General features: G+C 37.2%; 1 protein-coding gene across 1 annotated transcript; it reads right to left on the bottom strand.

The window, feature by feature from the left end:
- Positions 1–10,757: 10,757 nt before the first annotated feature.
- LOC120125089 (alpha/beta hydrolase domain-containing protein 17B-like) lies at positions 10,758–13,138 on the bottom strand. Its single transcript, XM_039143580.1, has 6 exons — positions 12,571–13,138; positions 12,399–12,435; positions 11,967–12,200; positions 11,821–11,868; positions 11,246–11,697; positions 10,758–11,130 (listed from the first exon to the last, which is right to left on the bottom strand). Exons 1-6 carry the CDS (start codon positions 12,873–12,875, stop codon positions 11,058–11,060), a joined length of 1,149 nt encoding a protein of 382 aa, XP_038999511.1. The 5' UTR covers positions 12,876–13,138; the 3' UTR covers positions 10,758–11,057.
- Between the last annotated feature and the right edge of the window lie 11,944 nt (positions 13,139–25,082).

Below are 25,082 nucleotides of genomic sequence, written 5' to 3'. Positions count from 1 at the left end.
AAGATGTTGAACGATTCATTGCTTACATTAGTGTTTCAAGTGATGATGTTACATTGTATGTTGTTGAACCTAGAAGTAGTGAAGTTGGGTCAGTAGCGGGTAGTAATCAACTAAGTTTTTCAACCCCAGTTTATGGTGCTCAAAATTTAATGGTTCCACCACAATTTCATCACCAAGCAAATATTGTTTCACCACATTTCCAATACCAAACACAATCTCAAAACCCACAACCTTTCCCTAATCTAAATCCCAATCAACTTTCAGCACCAAATTTTGGTTTTCGTATTGACCAGTTAGACAATGATGTGCCAACAGAAAAAATTGTGAGTACTAGTCAGTATTCAAAATTTGATCTTGGTCAATACCCGGACTTTGATCTTGGTCAATACTCAGATTTTGATGATTTTTCAGAAGAAGAAACAGACTCTGCGTGTAATGATTTTGATATTGGTCAATACCCGAATTTTGATGATGAAACAGCCGTTGCCGAGGAAGATGTTGTTGATGATAATGAGGAGGAAGTTACAACTGTAAATGAACATGTTGAACATCCATTCTGTAATTCATATAACACTGAAGAAGAAATCCCCAAAGAAAAGTCCCCGAAGAAAATGCCATGGGAGTATAACTGGAATATACCAGAATTACTTCAGATACCGGAAGAAGAGTTGGTAAAGATAGCAGTTGATTGTTACACAAAAATTATTCGTATCAAGAAAGATGATTGTTTTGATATAAAAGAAGACTTGAAGATAGCTTTGTATACGAAATGTGTGGAAGATGGCTATCAACTAAAAGTTAACAAATCAAGCAAAGATCGTTTCGAAACAAGGTGTATGATTGACAAAAACTGTATGTGGCGTATGATTGCAAAGAGGATAAAAGATTGCGAAATGTTTCAAGTTAGGACTTTTATTGATAAACATACATGTTCAAGAACCCAAGTTTTTCCTCACCATAGCAGGCAAACAAAAAGGTGTTGGGTGGTTTTCTGGCTGAGTTAATGTTTTTGAATGGTAGGGTATATCGGGGACATGAAATTATGACTGACATGAATGCTCGGTTCAAGATTAGTATCTCATATTCTCAAGCTTGGAGAGCCAAATGTTATGCCTTGGAATTGTTGAGGGGGTCGCCAGAAGCATCGTTTGCCCAACTGCCGGCTTATTGTCACAATTTAAAGCTGATAAATCCTGGGTCGGTAACTCATATCAAAACAGATAGAGATGGACGCTTTGAGTTGCTGTTTATCGCCATTGGTGTTGCGGTTAGTAAATCAATATAATTTTGTTGACTCATTTTTGTTAGTTACATGCATTTCACATTTAAATGATTATATTTCTTGTGTATATGATTTTGTAGATTCGTTCGTTTATTAATTGCATGCGCCCAGTTATTATAGTTGACGAAGCACATTTAAAAGGTCGATACCTTGGAGTAAACTTATTAGCAGTAGCCATAGATGCTAACAATGGGATACTGCCAATAGCTTACGGGGTTGGCAAATCTGAAACCTCTTATTCATGGACATGGTTTATGGGGCATCTTAGGGATTGCATAGGTCCTATTAGCAATCTGATAATCATATCCGATAGGGCAAACTCAATTGACAACGCTGTTAGAAGGTGTTTCTCAGATGTTTTTCATGGACTTTGTGGTGTTCATTTGTATAGAAATCTAAAATCAAGGTCTGTTGGTATAAAAAATACAAATGGACATACTGGAAGGCTGTAAAAGCTTATCGGGAAGTGGATTTTAATAAGCATATAAACTGTTTAAGACGTGTTTTGCCTCAGTGTGCTCAAACACTAGAAGATGTCGGGTTTGAAAGATGGTCAAGAGTACATCAACTTGGAGCAAGATATGGTTTCATGACGTCTAATAGTGCAGAATCAATCAACGCTCTAAGTCGTCATTCCCGAAAATTACCCATTATTATGTTAATGGAGTTTTTTCGAGCCTCTATTCAACAATGGTACTACAAGAAAAGAAACCATGCAAGTATTATTTCTTTAAATTCGTAAGTTATCATATATTTTACTAAGTATTTTTAATTTAAATTTACAGGAACTTTGGAACATCGTGTTACACCATGGACAGAAAAAAAGATAACGAAACGTGTTGTGAAGTCAATGTCATGGAGAGTTGAACCATGTTCAAACACTTTGTTTGAAGTACTGTATAATAACTTAAATGGGCTTGTCGATCTAAATGCAAAGACGTGTAGTTGTATGAAATGGAAAACATCTGGTTATCCATGTGGCCATGTTATAAAAGTTTCTCTTCATCTAAACCAAGATGATTCAAGCGCATACGCTATGGATTGCTACCAGCCATGGACAGAAGGCTACCTGACCGACCAAAATGTCACGATCTTATACCGTCTAAGGGTGAAGAGAAGAAGAGATCGACATGTAGTCGGTGCAAGGAAAGTGGTCATACAAGGTTGACATGTGGATCACCAGTGCCATCACAATCATCTTTTCCTCTACCAAAATATGGATCCTCATAAAAATCCAAAGCTCATATGGTGTCAAGCAAAAGGCAATCAAAATCGCAATCATCTTTAAAATCCCAATCACAACCGGCTTCACCTTTTGGGACTGTTAACTTAGGTAATTTTTAAATGCAAACGTTGTATTATGTGGATTTTATATGTGAACTTTTAACATTTTCAGTTAGGCATGTATTAGTAACTTGAGTTTGAAAATTGCTATGATCTGTTCAGTTGTTATCACTTATTAGGCATTCATTTGACTATCGCAACACGGAAATGACGTTCGCAATCATCTTAATGTCTATCGCAATGCGGAAATTACTATCGCAACGAGAGAATCGCAATGCGAAATGAAAATCGCAACGTGAAAATCGCAACGCGGAAATGACTATCGCAATGCGAAATGAAAATCGCAACGAGAGAATCGCAATGCGAAATGAAAATTGCAAAGAGGGAATCGCAATGCGAAATGAAAATCGCAACGTGAATTTAGTTTCGCGTTGCGATTTTGTCGTTGCGATTTTAATTTCGCATTGCGATTCTCTCGTTGCGATTTTCATTTCACATTGCGATAGTCATTTTTGCCTTCAACATAATGCAGATTGAAATCAACAAAATCAACCATTACATTTCAATCAATTAAACAAGCACAAATAAGAATTATGTTCACATCAATTAAACAAATCAACATTTACAAATCATCTTTTACAAATCAATTAAACAATCAAAAAATAAGCAATAATTCTTATTTCCTCATCTACTATTGAATCAACTTTTGCAGCCATACATCATTTTCACGCAGCTCACTTCTGAGATTAACCTGTAGAAACCAAACATTTGCTCAAACAACACTTTCTACACATCTAAAACCTACAAACAACAAATTATTGAATTCTAGGTACTTAACCAAACATTTTCAAACCAAAAGCCTATAAACTTACCAATTATTTATGGACACTTTCATAACGCGGATGCAGGTAGGCAGCGTCTCGCATATATCGCTCTAGCTATAAAATATCGAAACCACAACCCTACTGCACCTCTATCTCTATCGGTGGGAGGTAGAAAATGTGTACTTCCTGTCGTCAAACGCTCCAAGCACATGCATACAAGAGGACCACAATCCCCTCTGGCTTCCTTCGTTTATTGTGGTACGGTCTCGTCTCTGCTAACTGTAATATTGAGCTTCTTTGGCTTCTTGTTTCCAGAACGAGTCCAATAATTTATCGCATCCAAGAATTTAGCCAAATGAGAGCTCCATCCCTTAATAATATCTCTTAAATCAGCCAATGATATGTAATTTATCATGCTGTCATATACTATTGCCTCAAGGGATGGGAGCTGAAGCTCGACGAGAAGCCAATGTTTACTTTCCAAAACAGGGATAAACACCTGCAATCATAAGTAATAATTCATTCATTTGCGCACTTATTTATGAATACCTTTAAACTCAATCTAAAATAAATACTAACCTTATCGACCTCCCACCATGCAGGATAAAGTTTAGCTTGTCCATTGCCCAACGCAAATGATTCATCTCGTTGATTCTTCAAGTGAATGGCGTTAAAAGACGTCAGCATAATTGTATATCGTGTATTTCTTTTATTTTTCTTAAGTTTCCTATTTATTAGAAGACGTGACACCCACGCATCGATATGCTGTTTTACAAAAAAAAATAATCAAATTGAAATATAAGAAAAATATAAGACTTACCCCTCCATCGAAATAGCCATTATCTTCGACCCCTAATAATACGGCCCACCAAGACCGATCAAGCAACAAATAGATATCATCGTTGAGCTTGCATATGTCAGTGAAACACCCCTGGCTCCGCTCATGTAGATAAAAATCAACTGCAGTCTTAGCCCAAAGGGTGTTATCCAGAATTGTGTCCGGTAGTTGTCTCCTCTCCACTTCAGATATCAGAATGGTACTGGCCGGTAACTCATACGAGAGCCAACTCTCATCCATCATGTCTGACACGTCAGAGGGTTTCTCAAGAATCTTACATATGACGCCATGTGAATAGGGCTCTTGAATGGTGGGAGGGACCTCTTCAACGATGACAGTGGCCTCTTGAACGGTGGGAGGGGACTCTCGAGGAATGATAGGGGCCTCTTCAACGATAGGAGTGGAATCTTGAGGGATGACAGGCGAGTCGGGCTTCTTCTTGCGGTGTCTTCGCACTATTGGGGTGTACGGATACTTTAATAGCACGTACACGCCGTCTGATGCGTGAACTCCGTCGTGGAAGAAAAACCCGACGTAAAGCATCCACCTTATCGGGCCGCTAAATAATTAAATACAAAAATCAGTAAATAAACAGACATGATATTTAAACAGTGAAAACAAAGACAAATATGTTTCAAACTTGCATTGTATTCACCCAAGTCATTATTCTATCATAGTTCACAAAATGCATCAGATAACAAAGACAAATATATTTCAAAGTTGCAACATTGTCAAGTTAGTATTTGTCTTTGTCTATTGGTTGAAGTAATGCAATTCATTCAAGTTTCAATTTGCAGAAGAAGAATAGTTTCTGGAACTTAAAATCGCAACGTGAAAAATGACTATCGCAACGCGAAATGAAAATCGCAACGAGAGAATCGCAACGCGAAATGAAAATCGCAACGAGAGAATCGTAATGAGAAATGAAAATCGCAATGCGATTATATTTTTGCGTTGCGATTTTGGTTTCGCGTTGTGATTCTCTCGTTGCGAATTTCATTTCGCGTTGCGATAGTCATTTTTCACGTTGTGATTTTAAGTTTCGTGTTGCGAAAGTAAACTATTTCTTCTTCTGTAAATTGAAACTTGAATGGATTGCATTACTTCAACCAAAAGACAAAACAAAGACAAATACTAACTTCAGAGTATTAAAGAATACAAGTTTAGCAGAATTGGCAGTAACCGAACAAATTTACTTTCAACCAAAAGACAAAACAAAGACAAATAATAACTTCACAGTGTTAAAGAATACACAGTTTATCAGAATTGGCAGCAACCGAACAAATTTACTTTCAACCAAAAGACAAAACAAAGACAAATACTAACTTCACAGTGTTAAAGAATACACAGTTTAGCAGAATTGGCAGCAACCGAATAAATTTACTTCAACCAAAGGACAAAACAAAAGACAAATACTAACTTCACAGTGTTAAAGAATAAACAGTTTAGCAGTATTGGCAGCAACCGAATAAATTTACTAAGCAATCTAAGTGAAATGGTTAATCTAAGTGAAATTACGAGTAAATTTATCATCAAGTTAAATATGGAAAATCTTAAACTTACCTCGTTGCATAGAGTATGAACCTCATTCTGTAACGATACTACCATCTCACGTAGAGCGGCAACCTCACTACGTAATGTAGACACCTCCACACGCCATGCACCATCGTTATCGCATAGAGTACCGATCTCCTCACGCAAGGCATTGACCTCATCACGTAACTCCCTTCACTCATCCCGTGGAGGTGGAGGTGGAGAACATGGAGATAGAAGTCGTGGCATCTTTGCCGGTCGCCTATCATGAGGTGATGGTGGAGAAGAGGCTCGATGATGTGACGGGATAGGTGATGGCTCTCGTTGTAGAGGTGTATAGTCGGGTCGATCGGGTGATGGCTCTAGGTGAGGTGATGGCTCTCGAAGTAGAGGAAGTGGAGGCTGCTCATCATTCGTGCCATCAAAAAAACGCTGACTAGCTTGCCACCAATCAGTGGCAAGCTCAGCATCCGTGGGTGTCAGTCTCTGTAATGGAGTGTTGGCCTCCTAAAAATATAAAAACTCAAACAAAGTTAAACATCTACTATTAATAACTTGTTTATATATGATAGTATTTGTGTTAACTTACATTATTTATTGTCGCATATGGTATTAAGTCTTCCCAATCCAATAGACGTTTCCTCTTCCAGGAAATAGCCCTAGGAATATCATTTGAAGTTTTTAATGCATATGTCTGCATGCTGGGGAAAGCCTCGAATATCCAAATCTACAAACAATATAATAACAAACATTAGTAATTGTTAAATAATTAATTATAATTTTGAAAACATTATATAGAAATTCTTACCTTAAAGGCCCAAACAAAGCCTGACAAAGTATATTTCGACCCATCGCCACGCAAACTTTTGCGGTCATCAAAGGCAGACGACAACTTAGTCCAGGTAGCTTTCCATATATACGAACCCCACGGAAACAGATTCCATGCATTTAGGTCCTCTACTAATAATATTAGCTCCTGAGGAATAGGTTGCCTGGCCTCTCTGCCTAAAAAGCCGGCATACACAAGTACTAGAAGGCATACTCGGACAACATCGACGTCATTCATCCGAGTAAAACCATCTTTCTTATTAAACAATTTCTTCAGGTCTTCGACGTGTAAGTTCGGCTTCTCTATTGACTCATCAGGAAAAACCCGGGATAACCATGATGGGCGGGTGATATGACGAGTGTACCGGCCTACATCATCGTGTCCGAATCGTAGACCAGTGATTAAGCAGAACTCCTTCCGCCCAAAACAAGTATACGCCGGTGGAAAATGAAACCATATCTCTTCCTCACCACGTTGTATATTGTCGGGTAGATCGCTAGTCATGGTCTGAAGCCACAAATGGGTCAAATTAGCATCTCCACCCGAATGTTGTACTCTCAGCCATGGCCCGAAGCAGGTTTCCTCAAACAATTTTCTTTGTGCAGGTGAAAGCTTGGAAGTAATTGTAGTGGCTAGGCTAACTATATTCCTTAATGTCAATGAAGCCGAAAAAAATTTCTACAAAAACAATAAACATACCAACTTAGATATACCAAAAACTACACTGTGAAGATATACCAAAAACAATAAACATAAAGAGTAGTAGTTTATTCTTGAAACTAAAATTTGCAACACTGTTTTGTCTTTTGGTTGAAATAAAAATCGCAACGAGAGAATGAAAATCGCAACGCGTAAATGACTATCGCAACGCGAAATTAAAATCGCAATGCGATTTTGGTTTCGCGTTGCGATTTTCATTTCGCTTTGCGATTTTCATTTCTCTCGTTGCGATAGTCATTTTTGTGTTGTGATTTTCATTTTCATGTTGCGATTTTAAGTTTATAAACTATTATTCTTCTGCAAATTGAAACTTTAATGGATTGCATTACTTCAACAAAAGACAAAAACAAAGGCAAATACTAACTTCACAGGGTTAAAGACTAAACAGTTTAGCAGTATTTGCAGCAATCAAATGAATTTAATATGAAATCTAAGTGAAATGGTTAATCTATTATTGAAATTACCAGTAAACTTATCATCAATTTCAATATGAAAAACCTAAAATAATGCAAAAATTTTAAAATAAAAATAATTAAAAAAACTAACCTTCAGAGGTTGATTTTCCATTTCTGAATGATTGTGAGGGATTTCTGACCGTGAATGGTTGTGAGGGATTTCGCCGGAGATGGGGACGGAAATCTTCGGAGATGGGGACGGATTTTGCCGTAGAGAGTGAGAGATGGAGATGAGACTGAGTTGTGATTTTTTTTTAGGTTTTAGGTTATGAGTTACGATTACGGGATATACTGTGGACGGTTCAGTGTTCCGATAATTAATATTCGTGTTTGGAATTTGAAAATAAAATACGCGTAGCGATTATAATGGCGCTTTAAAAATCGCGTTGCGATTTACATATTCGCATTGCGATTTACGGATACGCATTGCGATTTACGTATTCTCGTTGCGATTTACAGATACGCGTTGCGATTTACGTATTGTCGTTGCGATTTTACGTATTGTCGTTGCGATTTACGGATACGCGTTGTGATTTTACGGATACTCATTGCGATAGTCAGAATCGCGTTGCCATTTATATGTTCGCGTTACGATTTTCATATTCGCGTTGCGATTCTGGAAAATCGCAATGAGAATTTGTACTATCGCATTGCGATTCTTCATAATCGCGTTGCGATTCTGGGAACTGATTTGCGATTCTGGAGATCGCGTTGCGATTTTTATTTCGCATTGCGATTTTGTTGGTCATTTTGGCAAATCCAAAAAAAGTTGGTTAAAATCGTATATTATAAGGCATTTTTGGTCACTGAGGTTATTTTCTCATATATATATATATATATATATGTATATATATATTGAGTTATTTTTAAAAATATAATTTTTAAAATTATCGTGACACATGTCATTTAACAGTCAAAACTAACGGTGTTAACGGTCCGAGCATTTAAAAGAATAACATTTGTAACGTTAGACATCTAGATGGGTTAAAAAAACGTAAACACTTATTTAGCACAAAAGGCATAATTTAGACATTTATTTAGGTATTAAGCCTTTCATTTAAGGCAAAAAGAAGGGGATTAGATTTAAAGATTTTAAAGTTTAGTAGTGGAAGCTTTTAAGATTTTTGAAAATTTTGGGTTATATATATATATATATATATATATATTTATATATATTAAATTATTTTTAAAAATAGAATTTTTAAAATTATCGTGACACATGTCATTTAACGATTAAAACTACCGGTATTAACGGTCCAAATATTTAAAAAGCAACATTTGTAACGTTAAACATCTAAATGAGTTAAAAAAAACGTAAGCACTTATTTAGTACAAAAGGCATAATTTAGACACTTATTTGGGTATTAAGCCTTTCATTTAAGGCAAAAAGATTTTTATTTAAAAATGTTGATAATTTATTAACTAATAATTTCTATCCATATAAAAACTTTTAGAATTTTTTTGTTCTAAATAAAATATTAAAAATCCTTAAAATTAAAATCAAAATCACTATTTAATTAAAATTAAAGATATTTTCTTATCATTATACCTAAATAAAATTAATTTTAACTTCCCAAAATAAAAAGTAAATACTATACAAAGGGAAAAAGGCAAACCCACTGTTTTAAACAAACAAATAACAATAATTTAACCTCTAAATCATGAATTTAAATTTTGATTGTGATTATCTTTCTAGTTGTGTTTATTACAAATACGAATATAAAAAGTGTTATTATAATCATTGCGATTATTCAATAACAGTTTCGGAGGACACCACTATCGTTATATAATGGTTGATACTCTAATAACGGGTTGTTATTTAAATCCATACTCTAAACCTTATTATTTGGATATTGTTGTGAGGTTGATTGCCTACTGACAGTAAGCATTGTCTTCAGGGTTTAGTTGATGATATATATTGATATGTCTTATCGTCTACCTTGAGGTTTAGTTGATGATATATATTGATATGGCTTGTCGTCTACCTTGGGGTTTAGTTGTATACTGTTTTTTTTTGTTATCAACAATGGAAGGCGCTTTTACTTAACTGACATCTTTTATCTGTAATATTTCCTTTTTAATATCCATTGACTAATATTTTTTTGAAATAACACTCTTTCGACTGACGTAGCGTAAAGACGCATCCTCGGGGACGCGCTTTCACATGATTCTGATGACTCGGATGTCACATGTGGAAGGCGCATCTCCGAGAACGCGCCTTCCATATGGGTTCTGCTGAGTCAGATGTCACGTTGGTATTTCTTTTAATAATAAAGATTTTATTTTTATTATTATTATAAATAATTAATATGTTATGTAAAGTGTTTCGATTATAATTTAAGAATTATCAAATATATTTTTAAATGTATGCAATTATAATATTACACGTATTATTATATATCTATTATTTTTTTATTATTGATCTATTAATTTTATCAATTAATTATTTAAATGTTATCAATTTAATCATTTGTTATCAATATTTAAAGAAAATATTGATGCAAAAGTTAATAAAATTAGTATAATTACACATTTAATCTTAAATAGTTACATATTTTATCAATTTAGTCTTACTTTTAATTTGTTGGAGAATTTGAGTTATATAAGAGAGGAGAAGATGATTTTGTTGTGAAGAATGAGAGAGGGTTGAGGGGGTTTATATAGGGAGGGGTAGTTGGGGAAAAACGGATGGGGGCATTTATGACATTTAATGGAAGGCGCATCTCTGGAGGTGCGCCTTCCACACGTGACATCCAAGTCATCAGAATCTCGGGAAAGCGTGTCCCCGGAGATACGTCTTTGCGCCACGTCAGCTAAAAGGATGCTACTTCAGGAAATATTAGTCAACGGGTATTAAAAATGAAATATTACAGACAAAGTGTCAGTAAATGCACCACAATGGAGGTCTTTGTCAACACCAAACATATATGCAACTTTTCTTTTGAAAATATTCAACACTTGGCATTTCTCGTCATCAGGTTCCGATGATAACATTTCCGACCTAATCCGTAAAATGAATAATTTACAGCACTCAACACTATACAAGTGAAGCAACTGTGCACAGAGAGAGTTGCAGATCAAGAACAGCCTTGACGCTCATTTACTGATTACAAACTCCAAAATGCATAAAAAATCTACCATCTTCAGTCACATTCTTCTCATTTTGAATTAAATCCGACAAAGAAATTCACTAACCGAACGATAAAAAGGAAAATGAAACCATCTGATGAGGATGTTACAGAAAACATCCCAGACTGCTGCAACTGATGAACTGAACAGAATCTTTAACAACTCAAACCTCAGCAGTTGTCTGCTTCAAACAATCAACATTGCACAATCCGACAGATCGTACCATTTCTCCCAGTCTGCCATTACAAGTTCCAACAGTTAAGATAATGCAAAGACCAAAGTAATTGAAAAAATGTGCATTTTAGAGTTCATATATATATATATATATATATATAGGTAAGTATTTCTAACCTGTCAAAACTATTTCTTGCTCTCTCTGGATGATCTGTGATGTTCCTAGCTTTCGTATGGCGATCCATGCTCCTTCTCGATCTCTCTTTTTTGTCAATGCTGGCTCTTGCTTTTTCTCTACTGTCTGTGCTGAGCCTGGATTTTTCTCTATGCCCAAAACTTGGCCTACTGTTGTCTCTATAGTCAGTGCTTGGCCTGGATTTCTCCTTGTTTCGGTCGGCATTGTTCAGAGCTTGGTGGGACTGATCATTGGGTTTCAGGTCCAATCCGTTGCGTGGATGTTGAAGTTTCTCGATGGCTGATATGAACTTCTTAAGGTGCCTTAGGTACTCAGGGTAAAGTTCCAAATTACAATGGTTCCCACCTTTGAGCCACAATGGCTCATACTTCTCTTTACATAGTTCCCAGAGTTGCTTCCCATGAGAAACGTTCACCACTTCATCTTCAGTTCCCTGCAAGACATTGTTAATTAATAATAACCCAGGTATCCTTATAACATCAACTGATCAAATTGAAAACTTGGCATCACATTTCTTTTTCGAAAATGAATCTTTCGGATGAAAAAAAGGACTCACATGAATCACCAGAACAGGGCAGTCAACTAGAGGGATTTTATCAATGTTCTGCAATAAAATCAGAAAAGATGAGAATTATTGTGACATGTTGAAATGGTAAACGTTCTTGGCGAATAGAGATTGAAGCAGGCAAAAAACAAACGAACCTTGTAAATGTCAAACCATAATGTACGCTTGACCGGATACATGACACGAAGACCAGACAAGATTGGACTGTGCAGAATTACACCCCTCAAGCGAGGCAACCCGATGGCTAATTCTAAAGCAGGTCCACTCCCAACTGATTGTCCATACAATATTGTGTCTTCCTGTTTTACTCCATACATCTCCAAACATTTGTAAGCTGCCTCTATGTCTGCATACGTGTCCTGCTCACTTGGCTATATATATGTACACAATCACCAGAACAGTGACCCTTCTAGTCTCAATCAATATAGAAGTTAAAAAGCACCAAGATTAACATGGGATTTTGTTTTTGTTCATATTTCATTTATCTTTGCCTTGTTCCAAGAAAGATTGATCCTTAATTTTCCAGCAAAATCATACATTGAAATGAATAAGAGAGGAATAGATTATACCTTTCCAGTGGATTGTCCATATCCTGAGTAATCATATCTGCATCAATACAAAAATAGAAAATCATATGGTTCTCTCCTTGATTCTAAATTTGCAACTTTTATTCATTTCATTTTTCAGGGTTAATCTGAAGGAAGAAAAAAAGTGGACATTTGACGTAAAATTGTAACTGACCCCAAAAGATTAACATTCAGATGAACACTGAGCTCAGTGAAAGTATGATACATCTGACCAATATCAGCAGCATTTCCATGGGAATATAGCACTGTCAACGAAGCTGATGGGTTCTTCACATACATAGCCACAATCTCATTCCCCTTATTGGTTCTCAGCTTCAATAGGTCCACATTATCTCTCTGGTAATTAACATCTGAGAACTTCATTTTCCCAGTTGCTTCGTCCACAATTATGTTGTAGGAAGGCGGGTTCGGCGGGAAAAATGCGAACTTTGCTGCCACGGATGATGTTGCATTCCCCATTTTTGATCCAGAAGCATAAAAGAAGGATACAATTTGTTGGTGATTAAATGTTTTTGGTGTCACAAGTTGATGAAAAATTGCATGGTGGGCTATGCTTTGAATTTGAGACTGGTTTTTGTCTAAAACACCAGGAAGAGAACAGAGATCATAGTGATTAGTGAATGAGATAAAACAAGAAATTGATGACAAGATTCTGGGATTTGGTTTCTGTTTTTACTTTATGTCTGGATCTTGAGAAAACTTTACATGAAAATGGAGATTGAGAGAGGAAGTAAACATGGAAAGCAGAAAGTAAGAGGGAGGAATTTCTCGTCTGTTATTAATTAAGAGTGATTTCCGGCTTCAAAATGGATACAAAGGTTTATTTTCTAATATTTTTTATTAATTTTTGGATTATGGTTTTATTTATTTGAATTTTGAATTGCAAATTTGCAATTATATGGCTCCTTGCTATGATACAGTGGGCCAAGGCGTTTATTGATAATTCAATGGCACATTTGTGACATGTTCCATCTTCCCTGTTTTCTTGGCTTTATTTGACAATGAGGCTCCATTATAAAATCCACTCAACTAACTTCAAGTTCTTTAGTGTTTCATTGCAATCAGTTGGACACTTTAATCTATTTGAAGGAGTGATAAATTTGGTTAAACCCCAAGTTCTAATTGCAGAAACAAAACTACTAGATTCTAGGCTTTTGCCATTTCTCATTACCAAAGCCTAAACATAGCCTTTCAATGCAAAGGCTAGAGTGTCCAAATTAGGCCTTTCTTGATGAACACATTTTCTTTTCTGTAACCTAAATAGATTCCATCCAGAGGATGTTGCTTTCATGACTGTGATTTTAAAATTTTTATCTACAGAAAAAGTAGATGAATGATGAGTGGTGGGTGGGGTTAATCACTAAAGTTATACTTTAAAAGAAATTTGTATGAGGTGTTTGAGGTGGGTCTTGTTTTGGAGAGATGAGAGGGAACATTCATGATTTCATATTACTATATTTTATGATTTTTTGTTTGACTTTGAAGCATCCACTAGCTTATTTTAGGTCATTTGAAGCATCCACTTTATTGGATTTTCTCACAAGTTTTGATCTCTTCTCAATGGATCCATGGCTTCATGCAAGCATGCAATTGAAAGATTTTCAATACTAACATCAGTAACTCACTATCATTACAGTGTGTTGGTTTGGAACAAGAAAGCTTGTTTCTGTATGATTGCTTCATTAATTTACCGTCTAAATGTGCACATCATCCTTGTTAAAGCAAACAGGTTGTTTACAGATTGCAATTAAAGATTCCAGATGGATGTTCTCCTGCATGGAAACAAAAGGTCCACCAGACAAGTATCAATTACAGCCAGCAGCAAAAATCTATAAATAGTTTTTGGTTGAAACCAAAGTATTCATGTACCGTAAATACTGTACGTATCTGCCGTTCCCTTGACTCTGGATATGATAACAAGTGATAACTAACTTGGAAGCTTAAAGATAAACACAGTCCGTTGTGGAGTCTTTACTTCTTGGTCTTTGGTCTCCAGTCTCCGCTGCTTATTTTCTGTACTAAATTAGCAGGATAGTTCAGCAATTCATCTCTGTTTCTCCACAGAGCATATCAACCAATTACCATGTCCACTGATGCCATCCCAGACCTCAAATATCCTGGCCTTCCCATACCTAGGGCTGCATGCCGGCTTTTCTTGATCTCAACAACCCATCTTTCCTGGAGCAATAAATCAGAAAAATATGGAGCTTTGTTCAAGTTTGTTGATGCAATTGTATTATCCAAGAGGTTACATGCATGCTTATGCCCTTGCCTGTGTATATCTGCGCATGGAAACATAGAAGTAGCAATCCTAGTTGATAGCATAATCCTTGATTAAAATATATGATATAATACTTGTTCATCTTTTAACGTAAAACTTCCCTCAACTTGTGGAGATTATCACGAAACAGAAAAAAATAGTTCTGAGCAAAAAGGAAAAGGGTGAGGCCCTATAGATTTTAAGACTATGATGAAACTCGAAGGAAATTGAATCGAATGGAGGTAGCCTTACTAGATTGGTCTGGAAAAATCTTGTCAATAAATCACAAAACTCTATTTTCAAACTACATAGAATGAGGTATTCAAGTTTCGAACCCGAAATAGACACTACGTTCAATTCAAACATTAAATGCACCAGTAATATTTTCGTGAGAGATAAGTAACTCATCCTGTATTGTAGGGCAACTCTAACACATTAATGTGGAAAACCGCATTCAGACATGCAGAAGTAACCTTATTGTTATCTTGATTCTATATCCTCCATTTTCAATTATAACTCGAAGTAGCAAATCAGAAATAAATACCTCTTCTAGGCCAAAAAATAATTTCAATCTTTGTTCTGGACCACTTGTTTATTGAGAAAGAGAAGGCCTAGATTTTTCTCCTTTCTTTTTCATTTTATTGGAATTCAATTGGCTCCTCAGATGTTTTTTACTTGTATTGAAACTATCATATGAGTGAACTATCATATCAAAATCAACAAAATGAAGGGCATATTGCTTGCAAAATGAACAGCCTGCCAAGAAGTTGGCAGCTCCAAAAGCTGATCTGTAACCCCCTAGACTCAGCCTATGCGTTTCGATTAAGTCTAACAGATTACATTCATGATTCTTAAAGACATTTTTCTAAAAACGTTATTCGATAATTAAAATCATGTTACAAATGACATTTATAAAAGTATAATAATTTATACTATAAAAACTCAACTCATGAATGTAAAAATAAAAAGTTAAAAATTTAATTTAAAACATGACGTAAAATTTAGATCACCTTAAACCAAATATCAGTAGCGAAAACAATAGTCATCACTAAAACAAATACTTCGAAATAAAGGCCCATGTTACCAAAATAAAGTCAACTTGAAAGATAAAAACATTACAATCAGAGGTACTACAAGAGATGTGTTGATCCTCTAAGTGCTTGATACGGGGTGTCTAACCAACAATATCTGAAAGGGGAAATATATTTTGAAAAGTGAGTTAGAGCTCATTGTGTCCCAACAGTACGATAAAATCATAGTAGGTACAATAAATGAGTAATAGTTCAGTAAATCATCATAAAATCATAATGAAGTTTAACTTTTGAAACTCGTAGTTTAAACCCTTCTCCTGTAAACCATTTGCATTTCCCCAGAACTATGGCCGTAGCGCTTACCTTAGCACACATTAAAAAGGAAGCCAATCTAAGGATAGGCTTTGGGACCTGTATCCTTAGATCCGTAGGGCTTACCCTAAGCACACAACAAAGGGAGCCAACCTAATGGAGCATCTTGGGGCCCGAGAGCCTACCCAAGAGTCACATTAGGTCCATAAGGTTTACCAGCTTGATTATAGCTGTACCTCTGTAATTCTATCCAACCCAAAATCAGTATTTCAAAAATACAATTTATGCAGTGAGCATAATTTCCATAAATCTGTAATCATTGTTAACATATACCAGTGAAAACCAATAATCAAATATCAATCATAGTACATAAGCCATCACCAGTAAGTCGGTACATCAATAAACAGTAAACCATAGATTTCGATACCATATTTCAAAACGGATAAAACAATTAAGTGGTACAAAGGGAACACACCTCGATAATAGGTTCAAACAGTAGATCTATTGAGTACTGGCCTCGCCACGCTCTGTTACAGTTTTCGAACCTAATTCATAACAACACTATATAACTAGTGGGTAACATAATTAATTTATGAAATCATAAGATTTACGGGTCATACGAGTGAATACTGGCACACGCGGTCTAACGGATTTAGAGGAGCTAGGTCGAGTTGTCGAGCGATCAGGAGAGTCTCTTGTACCTTCAAATAACAATAACTAATCAGCCTCAAATCTTAATTTAATCATTCAAAGTTAAAACTCTTAAGTACATATGCATTTTTTGGGTTTGAATGCCAATTTGGAGGCTTTTGGCTTCGAATTTGGCAAAACAGACTGCAAAATCGAACTCAGGATGTCGAAAAATATAAAATATGTCTTTTCGAAAATTTTGACTTGTTGGTCAAAGTCAACGGGTTTAACTGACGATTTTGAGGCTTTCGGGTTCGAATTTGGAAAAACATACTTCGGATTCGGACTCAGAACGTAAAAAAACATAAAATATTACTTTTAAAATATTTTGACTTTTTGGTCAAAGTCAACGGTCGGTCAACGATCATCGGTCAACGGGTCGGGTGGGGTCGGACCGGTTTAGACCGGTCAACTGCCCCAAACTGATTTCGAAGCTCCCCATGCGTAGGGGTGGCGAATGGGGGCCTGTGCGACGACCTCTGATGTTCTAAAAATTCCGAAAAATTTTCTAAAAGTTATTTTAAGCGATTTTGAGACACTTACCAAGCTCGGTTCAAAAGTTTGAACGGTGGAGAGCTCGATTTCAACACGTCGAAAACTTTGATTGCTTCACCTCCCTCACGCGCCGGCGACAAAGAAGACGCGACGGACATCGGTGAACTCGGAACGACGTAAGGAACACGATGGTGCGGGCGGTGTCGAAAACGGAGCAACGATCGGCGATGAATTGACGATTTTCACAACGATTGTGTTAAAAAAAAGTCGAAACTTTAAATCGAAATTCACGATGTTTGATAGCGTTTCGCTACGATTGATTTACGGGGTTTTGTTCACCTGTTGACGAAGAACATGATGGTGGTTTCGAATCGACGATTGGTAGTCGGACGGCGTCGAGATCAGGTTTGAAAGTAGGGTGCGGGAAGAGGAAAATTTTAGCAATTGGTTTCTGATTTTGAAATCAGAAACCAATTGAGTGTATATAACATAATAGTTGCTGACACTCATTGGCAATATTCAGGGCTTGGTCCCTGAATTTCCTTCAACTTCTAAAATAACCTACAAGTTTTTGAAACTTTTAATTTAATCCCCCAAATTTCACCAATTTACTTAAATATAATTATATTATTATTTTTTTCCGGGTTGTTACAATTCTCCCTCTTTACAAGAAATTTTGTCCTTGAAATTTACCTTATGAAAATAAATGAGGAAACTGAGCCTCCATTGACTCCAATGTCTCCCAATTTGCTTCTGAGGGACCACGGTTACTTCATTGAACTTTTACCATTGGGATACACCGATTCCAAAGAACTCGCTCATCTCTTTCTAAGATATGAATGGGCTCCTCCTCATATGAAAAATTAGGTCTCAGCTCTATATCCTCAACCTGAATGATGTGACTTGGATCTGGACGGTATCGCCTCAACATAGATACATGAAAGACATATGAATACGATTGAGCTGGGGAGGCAACTCAAGTTAATAAGCAACAGGTCATACTCTCTTCAAGATACGAAATGGTAATCTTGGACTCAATTTACCCTTACGTCCGAATCTCAATACTTTCTTCCAAGGTGATACTTTTAAAAAGACTTGATCTCCAATCTCAAACTAGATATCTTTCCTCCTCTAATCCGCATAAGACTTATGCCTATCAAATGCCTCTTTCAGACTGTCACGGATCAATCTGACTGTGTCCTCCTTCTCGCGCACTAACTCAAGTCCCAAAGTCTTCCGATCACGCAACTCAGTCCAACAGATCAGAGTGCTACATCTACGCTCATAGAGTGCTTAATAGGGTGCCATACGAATGCTGGCATGATAACTGTTATTGTAAGCAAATTCAGCCAAAGGTAAAAAGTTCTCCCAGCTACCCCAAAAATCAATTACGCAGCCCCGCAACATATCCTCCAGTATCTGAATCACTCTCTCAGATTAACCATCAATTTATAGGTGGAAGGATGTACTATAATCTAATCGCGTTCCCAAAGACGTATATAGCACCTTCCAAAATCTCAAAGTAAATATCGGATCTCGATCAGAAATTATAGATAATGGAACACCATGCAATCTAACAATCTCCGAAATATACAACCTCGCCAGCTTGTCCAATGTATAATTTACCCGCACAGGAATGAAGTGAACTGACTTTGTAAGTCTATCAACAATCACCCAGACTGAATCCTTCTTCGAATGAGTCGTAGGTAAGTCAGTAACAAAATCCATAGTAATACGCTGTAATTTTCATTCAGGGATCTTGATAGACTACAACAAATCTGATGGATGTTGATGTTATGCTTTAACTTGCTGACAAGTCAGACACCTAGCCACAAAATCCGTGATGTCTTTCTTCATGCCAATCCAATGATACCTCTCTCTCAAATTCTTATACATCTTATCTCCACCGGGGTGCATAGCATATGGACTACTGTGAGCCTCATTAAGGATAGTCTGCCTCAACTCAGCATCATCATGCTCACAATACCGACCCTTAAAGCATAAAACTTCATCCTGATTAAGGGCGTAATATGAGCTCGTCCCCTGCTCTACTTGCTCAAAAATGGAAAGCAATGAGCTATCAAGAGGTTTCTTAGCTTTGATCTCATCAACCAAAGTTGGTTTAACTTGCAATTATGCTAACAGAGTGCCATCATCATATAAATTCATCCTGGCCATTAATGACCTCAACTCCGTTATCGCCTTTAGACTCAAAGCATCCACTACAATGTTAGCTTTACTAGGGTGATAATCAATCACGCAATCATAATCCTTTAGAAGCTCTAGCCAACGACGTTGTCTCAAATTAAGCTCCTTCTGGGTCAGAAGATACTTTAAGCTTTTATGATCCGTAAAAATATAACACTTCTCTCCATAAAGATAGTGTCTCCAGATTTTTAAGGCAAATATCATTGTTGCTAGCTATAAATCATGGGTCGAATAATTAAACTCATGTGGTCCCAGCTGACGGGATGCATAAGCCACTACCTTACCCTCCTGCATTAAAACACAGCCGAGTCCTGAGTGTGAAGCATCACTATACACTGTAAAATCTTTTTCAGACTCTGGTTGGATCAACACTGGTGCTTGAGTCAAAATTGCCTTTAATTTCTCAAAGCTTTCCTGTTGTGCCTCGCCCTAGTCAAACGACACGTTCTTCCTTAACAGATTCGTCAAAGGAACAATAATGATCGAGAAGCCCTCGACAAAACGTCGATAATATCAAGCTAAGCCCAAGAAACTGTAGATCTGAGAGTAATTCTTGGGTCGCTTCCAACTCACAATAGCCTCAGTCTTGCTTGGATCGACCTGAATACCTCGTGCAGAAATAATATGCCACAGAAACAACACTTCTTGAAGCCAAAACTCATACTTTCTCAACTTACTCTCAAGGTCCGCAGAATGATCTTCAAATGCTCATCATGCTCTGCCTCAGTCCGAGAATATATCATAATATCATCAATGAAGACAACTACAAACTGATCCAAATATGGCCGGAACACACGATTCATCAAATCCATGAAAGCTGTAGGAGCATTCGTTAGACCAAAAGGCATCAATAAGAACTCATAATGACCATGTCTAGTGCGAATGACCGTTTTTGCAACATCAGACCCTTTAAATTTTAATTGATAATACCCCGAACGAAGATCAATCTTAGAGAATACAATAGCTCCTCGCAATTGATCAAATAAGTCGTCATTCTTGGGTAGTGGGTACTTATTCTTGACCGTCATCTTGTTCAACTTCTGATAGTCAATACATAGCCTTAACGACTCATCCTTCTTTTTCACAAACAGAACTGGAGCTCCCCAGAGTGAGGTACTATGCTTGATAAATCCTCGATAGAATAATTCTTGTAACTGGACCTTTAACTCCTTAAGTTCTTTTGGAGCCATGCGATAGGGTGCCATGAAAACAGGTGCGAATCCTGGATAAGTCTCAATCTCAAACTCTACCTATCTATCATGAGGTAACCCTGGCAACTCATCCGGAAAGACATCGGGAAACTCTCCAACTGTACGAATATCCTCAATCGTGAACAATGAACCTTTAGTGTTTAGAATACAAGCAATGAATGTCTCATATCCCTTCCGAACCATACAATCAATTTTTATAGCCGAAACTATATTGGAGAGATAGCCACGACGTTCACCAATTAACACAACAATCTGACCATCAGAAGTCTTAAGTGTAGCTCCCTTGTATTCACAATCAAGATTTACTTTGTGTTTATTCAACCAATCCATCCCAATAATTAGATCGAACTCCTCTAAAAGAAGCTCCATAAGATCAGCGAGAAAAATTTCTCCCCAAACCTCCATAGGAACACGCCAAAATACCTTATTCACTAATACTGATTGTCTTACTGGACTCGTAACGATAACAGTATTATCAGTGTCCTCAATCAGAATCTTCAAGTTTCGAGATACTGAACTCGATACATAGGAGTGGTGGAGCCATTGTCCAGTAATGCAAAGTATGTGATAGAATAAATAGTAAATGTACCTGCAATAACCTCAGGCTCATCTCTGTCATCCCGACGTCTGGTGGCATAAAACAAAGTTGGTTGCCTGGCCTCTGAAACTGTAGGCTCTCGACTCTGCTGGGGTCGGGCTCTACTATCTTCCCTGGATGCTGAACCGGAAAATTTTTCCTGACTACGACCTCTGGTTGGAGTCTGAACTGATGCCTGAGAACGTGCAGGAGTCTGGTTAGTTGTCCTCTCAGATGAAGCTAACTGTGGACAATCCCTCCGGAAATGACCACTGGATCCACATTGGTAGCATACCCCCATTTTCTTACGACACTCTACTGTGTGTCGCTTACCACAATTCTCACAAAGGGGCCCATGAGGTAACGACGAAGAACCACCTTGACTTACAACTGATGGTGGAAGTGGTACAAGCCTAGAGCTGGTATTGCTTGTCAAGGGACCCGAAGTACGAGTCTTCTTTCCAGGACATGCAGAAAACTCAATCGGCCGGAAAATTTCCTAGGTCGCTCTTGATCAACACGATCTCTAGCAGGAGCCAAGGTCTCTACCTCATCAGAATCCTTCGCTCTGCTTACCAAAACATCAAATACCTCATCCTGGTGAGTCACAACATACCGGCGTAATTCATATTTGAGTCCAAGAGCGAACTTACGACATCTATCTCTCTAAGTGGGAACCAAGCTAGTGCCATATTTTAACAGTTTCAAAAATTCCATCTCGTACTCTGAGACTGACATATCACCATGTACTAAGTCCTGGAACTACTATCGTCTCTCAGCCAGATAATGTTCTCCAAGAAAACGATTCCTGAAGCGCTCTTTGAAGAACTCCCAAGTCAGACGATCAACTGGGACACTACTGACAACAAACTCCTACCAGGTGTGGGCATTGCCATCTAACTTCGCTACAACACCCAGATATCTCTTAATTGGGTCCAAACCCAACTGATCCATACGTCTTTCAGTATCCTGGAGCCAATTTTCCGCTTCAGTAGGAGCTCCACCAATCTGTCTTCCAAAAGTTATGACTCCATTGACAATTAGAGTCTAAGAAATAGAAACCTCGGATACAACGCCAGCATCTCTGACCGCTCCCTGAATTAACTACAGAAACTGTCTACCAAAATTCTCATCTAATGCAACTCTGGTAGACTAGGGCTCAATATCGGTCGCTCCTCTAATCGGAGTAGTCATGCCAATACCAGTGGCAGGAGGCAGATTCGTCAGGGTAGTAGGAGCAGGATTATCTATCGGAGGCGAGGGATCTACACGTATCTTATCGATTGGGTCTGTAAATCTAGCCACTCGACCTCGCCCACGACTAGTTCGATGAACACGTCTAGCATTCATCTTGGTGAATCTCGAGTTTACTACATAAGATAAAACCTATGGTTAGATTGGCACTTGGAGTCTCAAACACAATTTAAAATTGTAAAAACTTTATAACATGGCCTTAGTAACTTGTTTTGTAAAACATTTCAATACCGTATTTTCAGTTTGGACTCATACATAGTCCGAGGTTTAAAAACCAAAAGTTTTGATACCAATAAAATATAACCCCCTAGACCCAGCCTATGCGTTTCGACTAAGTCTAATAGATTACATTCATGATTCTTAAAGAAATTTTTCTAAAAACGTTATTTGATAATTAAAATCATATTACAAATGACATTTATAAAAGTATAATAATTTATACTATAAAAACCCAACTCATGAATGTAAAAATAAAAAGTTAAAAATTTAATTTAAAACGTGACGTAAAATTTGGATCACCTTAAACCAAATATCAGTAGTAAAAGCAATAGTCATCACTGAAATAAATACTTCGAAATAAAGGCCCATGTTACCAAAATAAAATCAACTTGAAAGATAAAAACATTACGATCAGAGGTACTACAAGAGATGTGTTGATCCTCTAAGTGCTTGATCCGGGGTGTCTAACCAACAATATCTGAAAGGGGAAAAACATTTTTGAAAAGTGTGCTAGAGCTCAGTGTGTCCCAACAGTACGATAAAATCATAGTAGGTACAATAAACGAGTAATAGTTCAGTAAATCATCATAAAATCATAATGAAGTTTAACTTTTGAAACTTGTAGTTTAAACCATTTTCAGTTCCCTAGAACTGCGTCCGTAGGGCTTACCTTAAGCACACAACAAAAAGGAAGTCAACCTAAGGATAGGCTTTGGGGCCTGTATCCTTAGGTCCGTAGGGCTTACCATAAGCACACAACAAAATGAGCCAACCAAATGGAGCATCTTGGGGCCTGAGAGCCTACCCAAGAGTCACATTAGGTCCATAAGGTTTACCAGCTTAACCAGAGCTGTACATCTGTAATTCAATCCAACCCAAAATCAGTATTTCAAAAATACAATTTATGTAGTAAGCATAATTTCCATAAATATGTAATCATTGTTATCATATACCAGTGAAAACCAATAATCAAATATCAATCATAGTACATAAGCCATCACCAGTAAGTCGGTGCATCAATAAACAGTAAACCATAGATTTTGATGTACCATATTTCAAAACGGATAAAACAATTAAGTAGTACATAGGGAACACACCTCGATAATAGGTTCAAACAATAGATTTATTGAGTACTGGCCTCGCCACGCTCTGCTACAGTTTTCGAACCTAATTCATAACAACACTATATTATTAGTGGGTAACATAATTAATTTATGAAATCGTAAGATTTACGGGTCATACGAGTGAATACTGGCACACGCGGTCTAACGGATTTAGAGGAGCTGGGTCGAGCTGTTGAGCGATCATGAGAGTCTCTTGTACCTTCAAATAACAATAACTAATCATCCTCAAATCTTAATTTAATCATTCAAAGCTAAAACTCTTAAGTACATATGCATTTTTCGGGTTTGACTGTCAATTTGGAGGCTCTCGGCTTCGAATTTGGCAAAACGGACTGCGAAATCGAACTCAGGACTTTAAATCTATAAAAATGTCTTTTCAAAAATTTTGACTTTTTGTCAAAGTCAAAGTAAACGGGTTTGACTGACGATTTCGAGGCTTTCGAGTTCGAATTTGGAAAAACGGACTTCAGATTCAGACTCAGGACGTCGAAAAACATAAAATATGATTTTTCGAAAAATTTAACTTTTTGGTCAAATTCAACGGTCAAAGTCAATGATCAACAGTCGGTCAATGGTCATCGGTCAACAGGTCGGGTCGGGTCAGACCGGTCAACTGCCCCTAACTGATTTCGAAGCTCCCCCACGCGCAGGGGGAGCGTGGGGCGCGTGCGGCGGCCTCTGATGTCCTAAAAATTCCCGAAAATTTTCTAAAATTTATTTTAAGCGATTTTGAGACACTTAGCAAGCTCAGTTCAAAATTTCTAACGGTGGAGAGCTCGATTTCAACACGTCGTAAACTTTGACTACTTCACCTCCCTCACGCGCTGGCGACGAAGAAGATGCGACGGACACTGGTGAACTCGGAACGACATAAGGAACACGATGGTGCAGGAGGTGTCGAAAACGAAGCAACGATCGACGATGAATTGACGATTTTCACGACGATTGTGTTAAAAAAACATCAAAACTTTAAATCGAATTTCACGGCGTTTGATAGCGTTTCGCTACGATTGATTTAGGGGGTTTTGTTCACCTATCAACGATGAACACGATAGTGGTTTCGAATCGACGATCGGTAGTCGAACGGCGTCGGGATCGGGAGGAGGAAAATTTTAGCAATTGGTTTCTGATTTTGAAATCAGAAACCAATTGAGCGTATATAACATAATAGCTGCCGACACTCCTTGGCAATATTCAGGGCTTAGTCCCTGAATTTCCTTCAACTTCTAAAACAACGTACAAGTTTTTGAAACTTTTAATTTAATCCCCAAATTTCATTAATTTA

The sequence above is a fragment of the Hibiscus syriacus genome, unplaced genomic scaffold, assembly GCF_006381635.1.
Source record: "Hibiscus syriacus cultivar Baekdansim isolate YM2019G1 unplaced genomic scaffold, ASM638163v2 tig00110429_pilon, whole genome shotgun sequence".
Classification (NCBI taxonomy): domain Eukaryota; kingdom Viridiplantae; phylum Streptophyta; class Magnoliopsida; order Malvales; family Malvaceae; genus Hibiscus; species Hibiscus syriacus.
This window is presented reverse-complemented; position numbering and strand designations above follow the sequence as displayed.

Bases quoted from the DNA above. Each gene is read 5' to 3' on its own strand.
- LOC120125089 (XM_039143580.1), bottom strand. From the start codon at position 12,875: ATGGGGAATGCAACATCATCCGTGGCAGCAAAGTTCGCATTTTTCCCG. The intron at 12,201-12,398 runs GTATAATCTATT...ACATATATATAG, and splicing joins ATGGACAATCCACTGGAAAG to CCAAGTGAGCAGGACACGTA. The intron at 11,131-11,245 runs GTTAGAAATACT...TTGTAATGGCAG, and splicing joins GCAAGAAATAGTTTTGACAG to ACTGGGAGAAATGGTACGAT.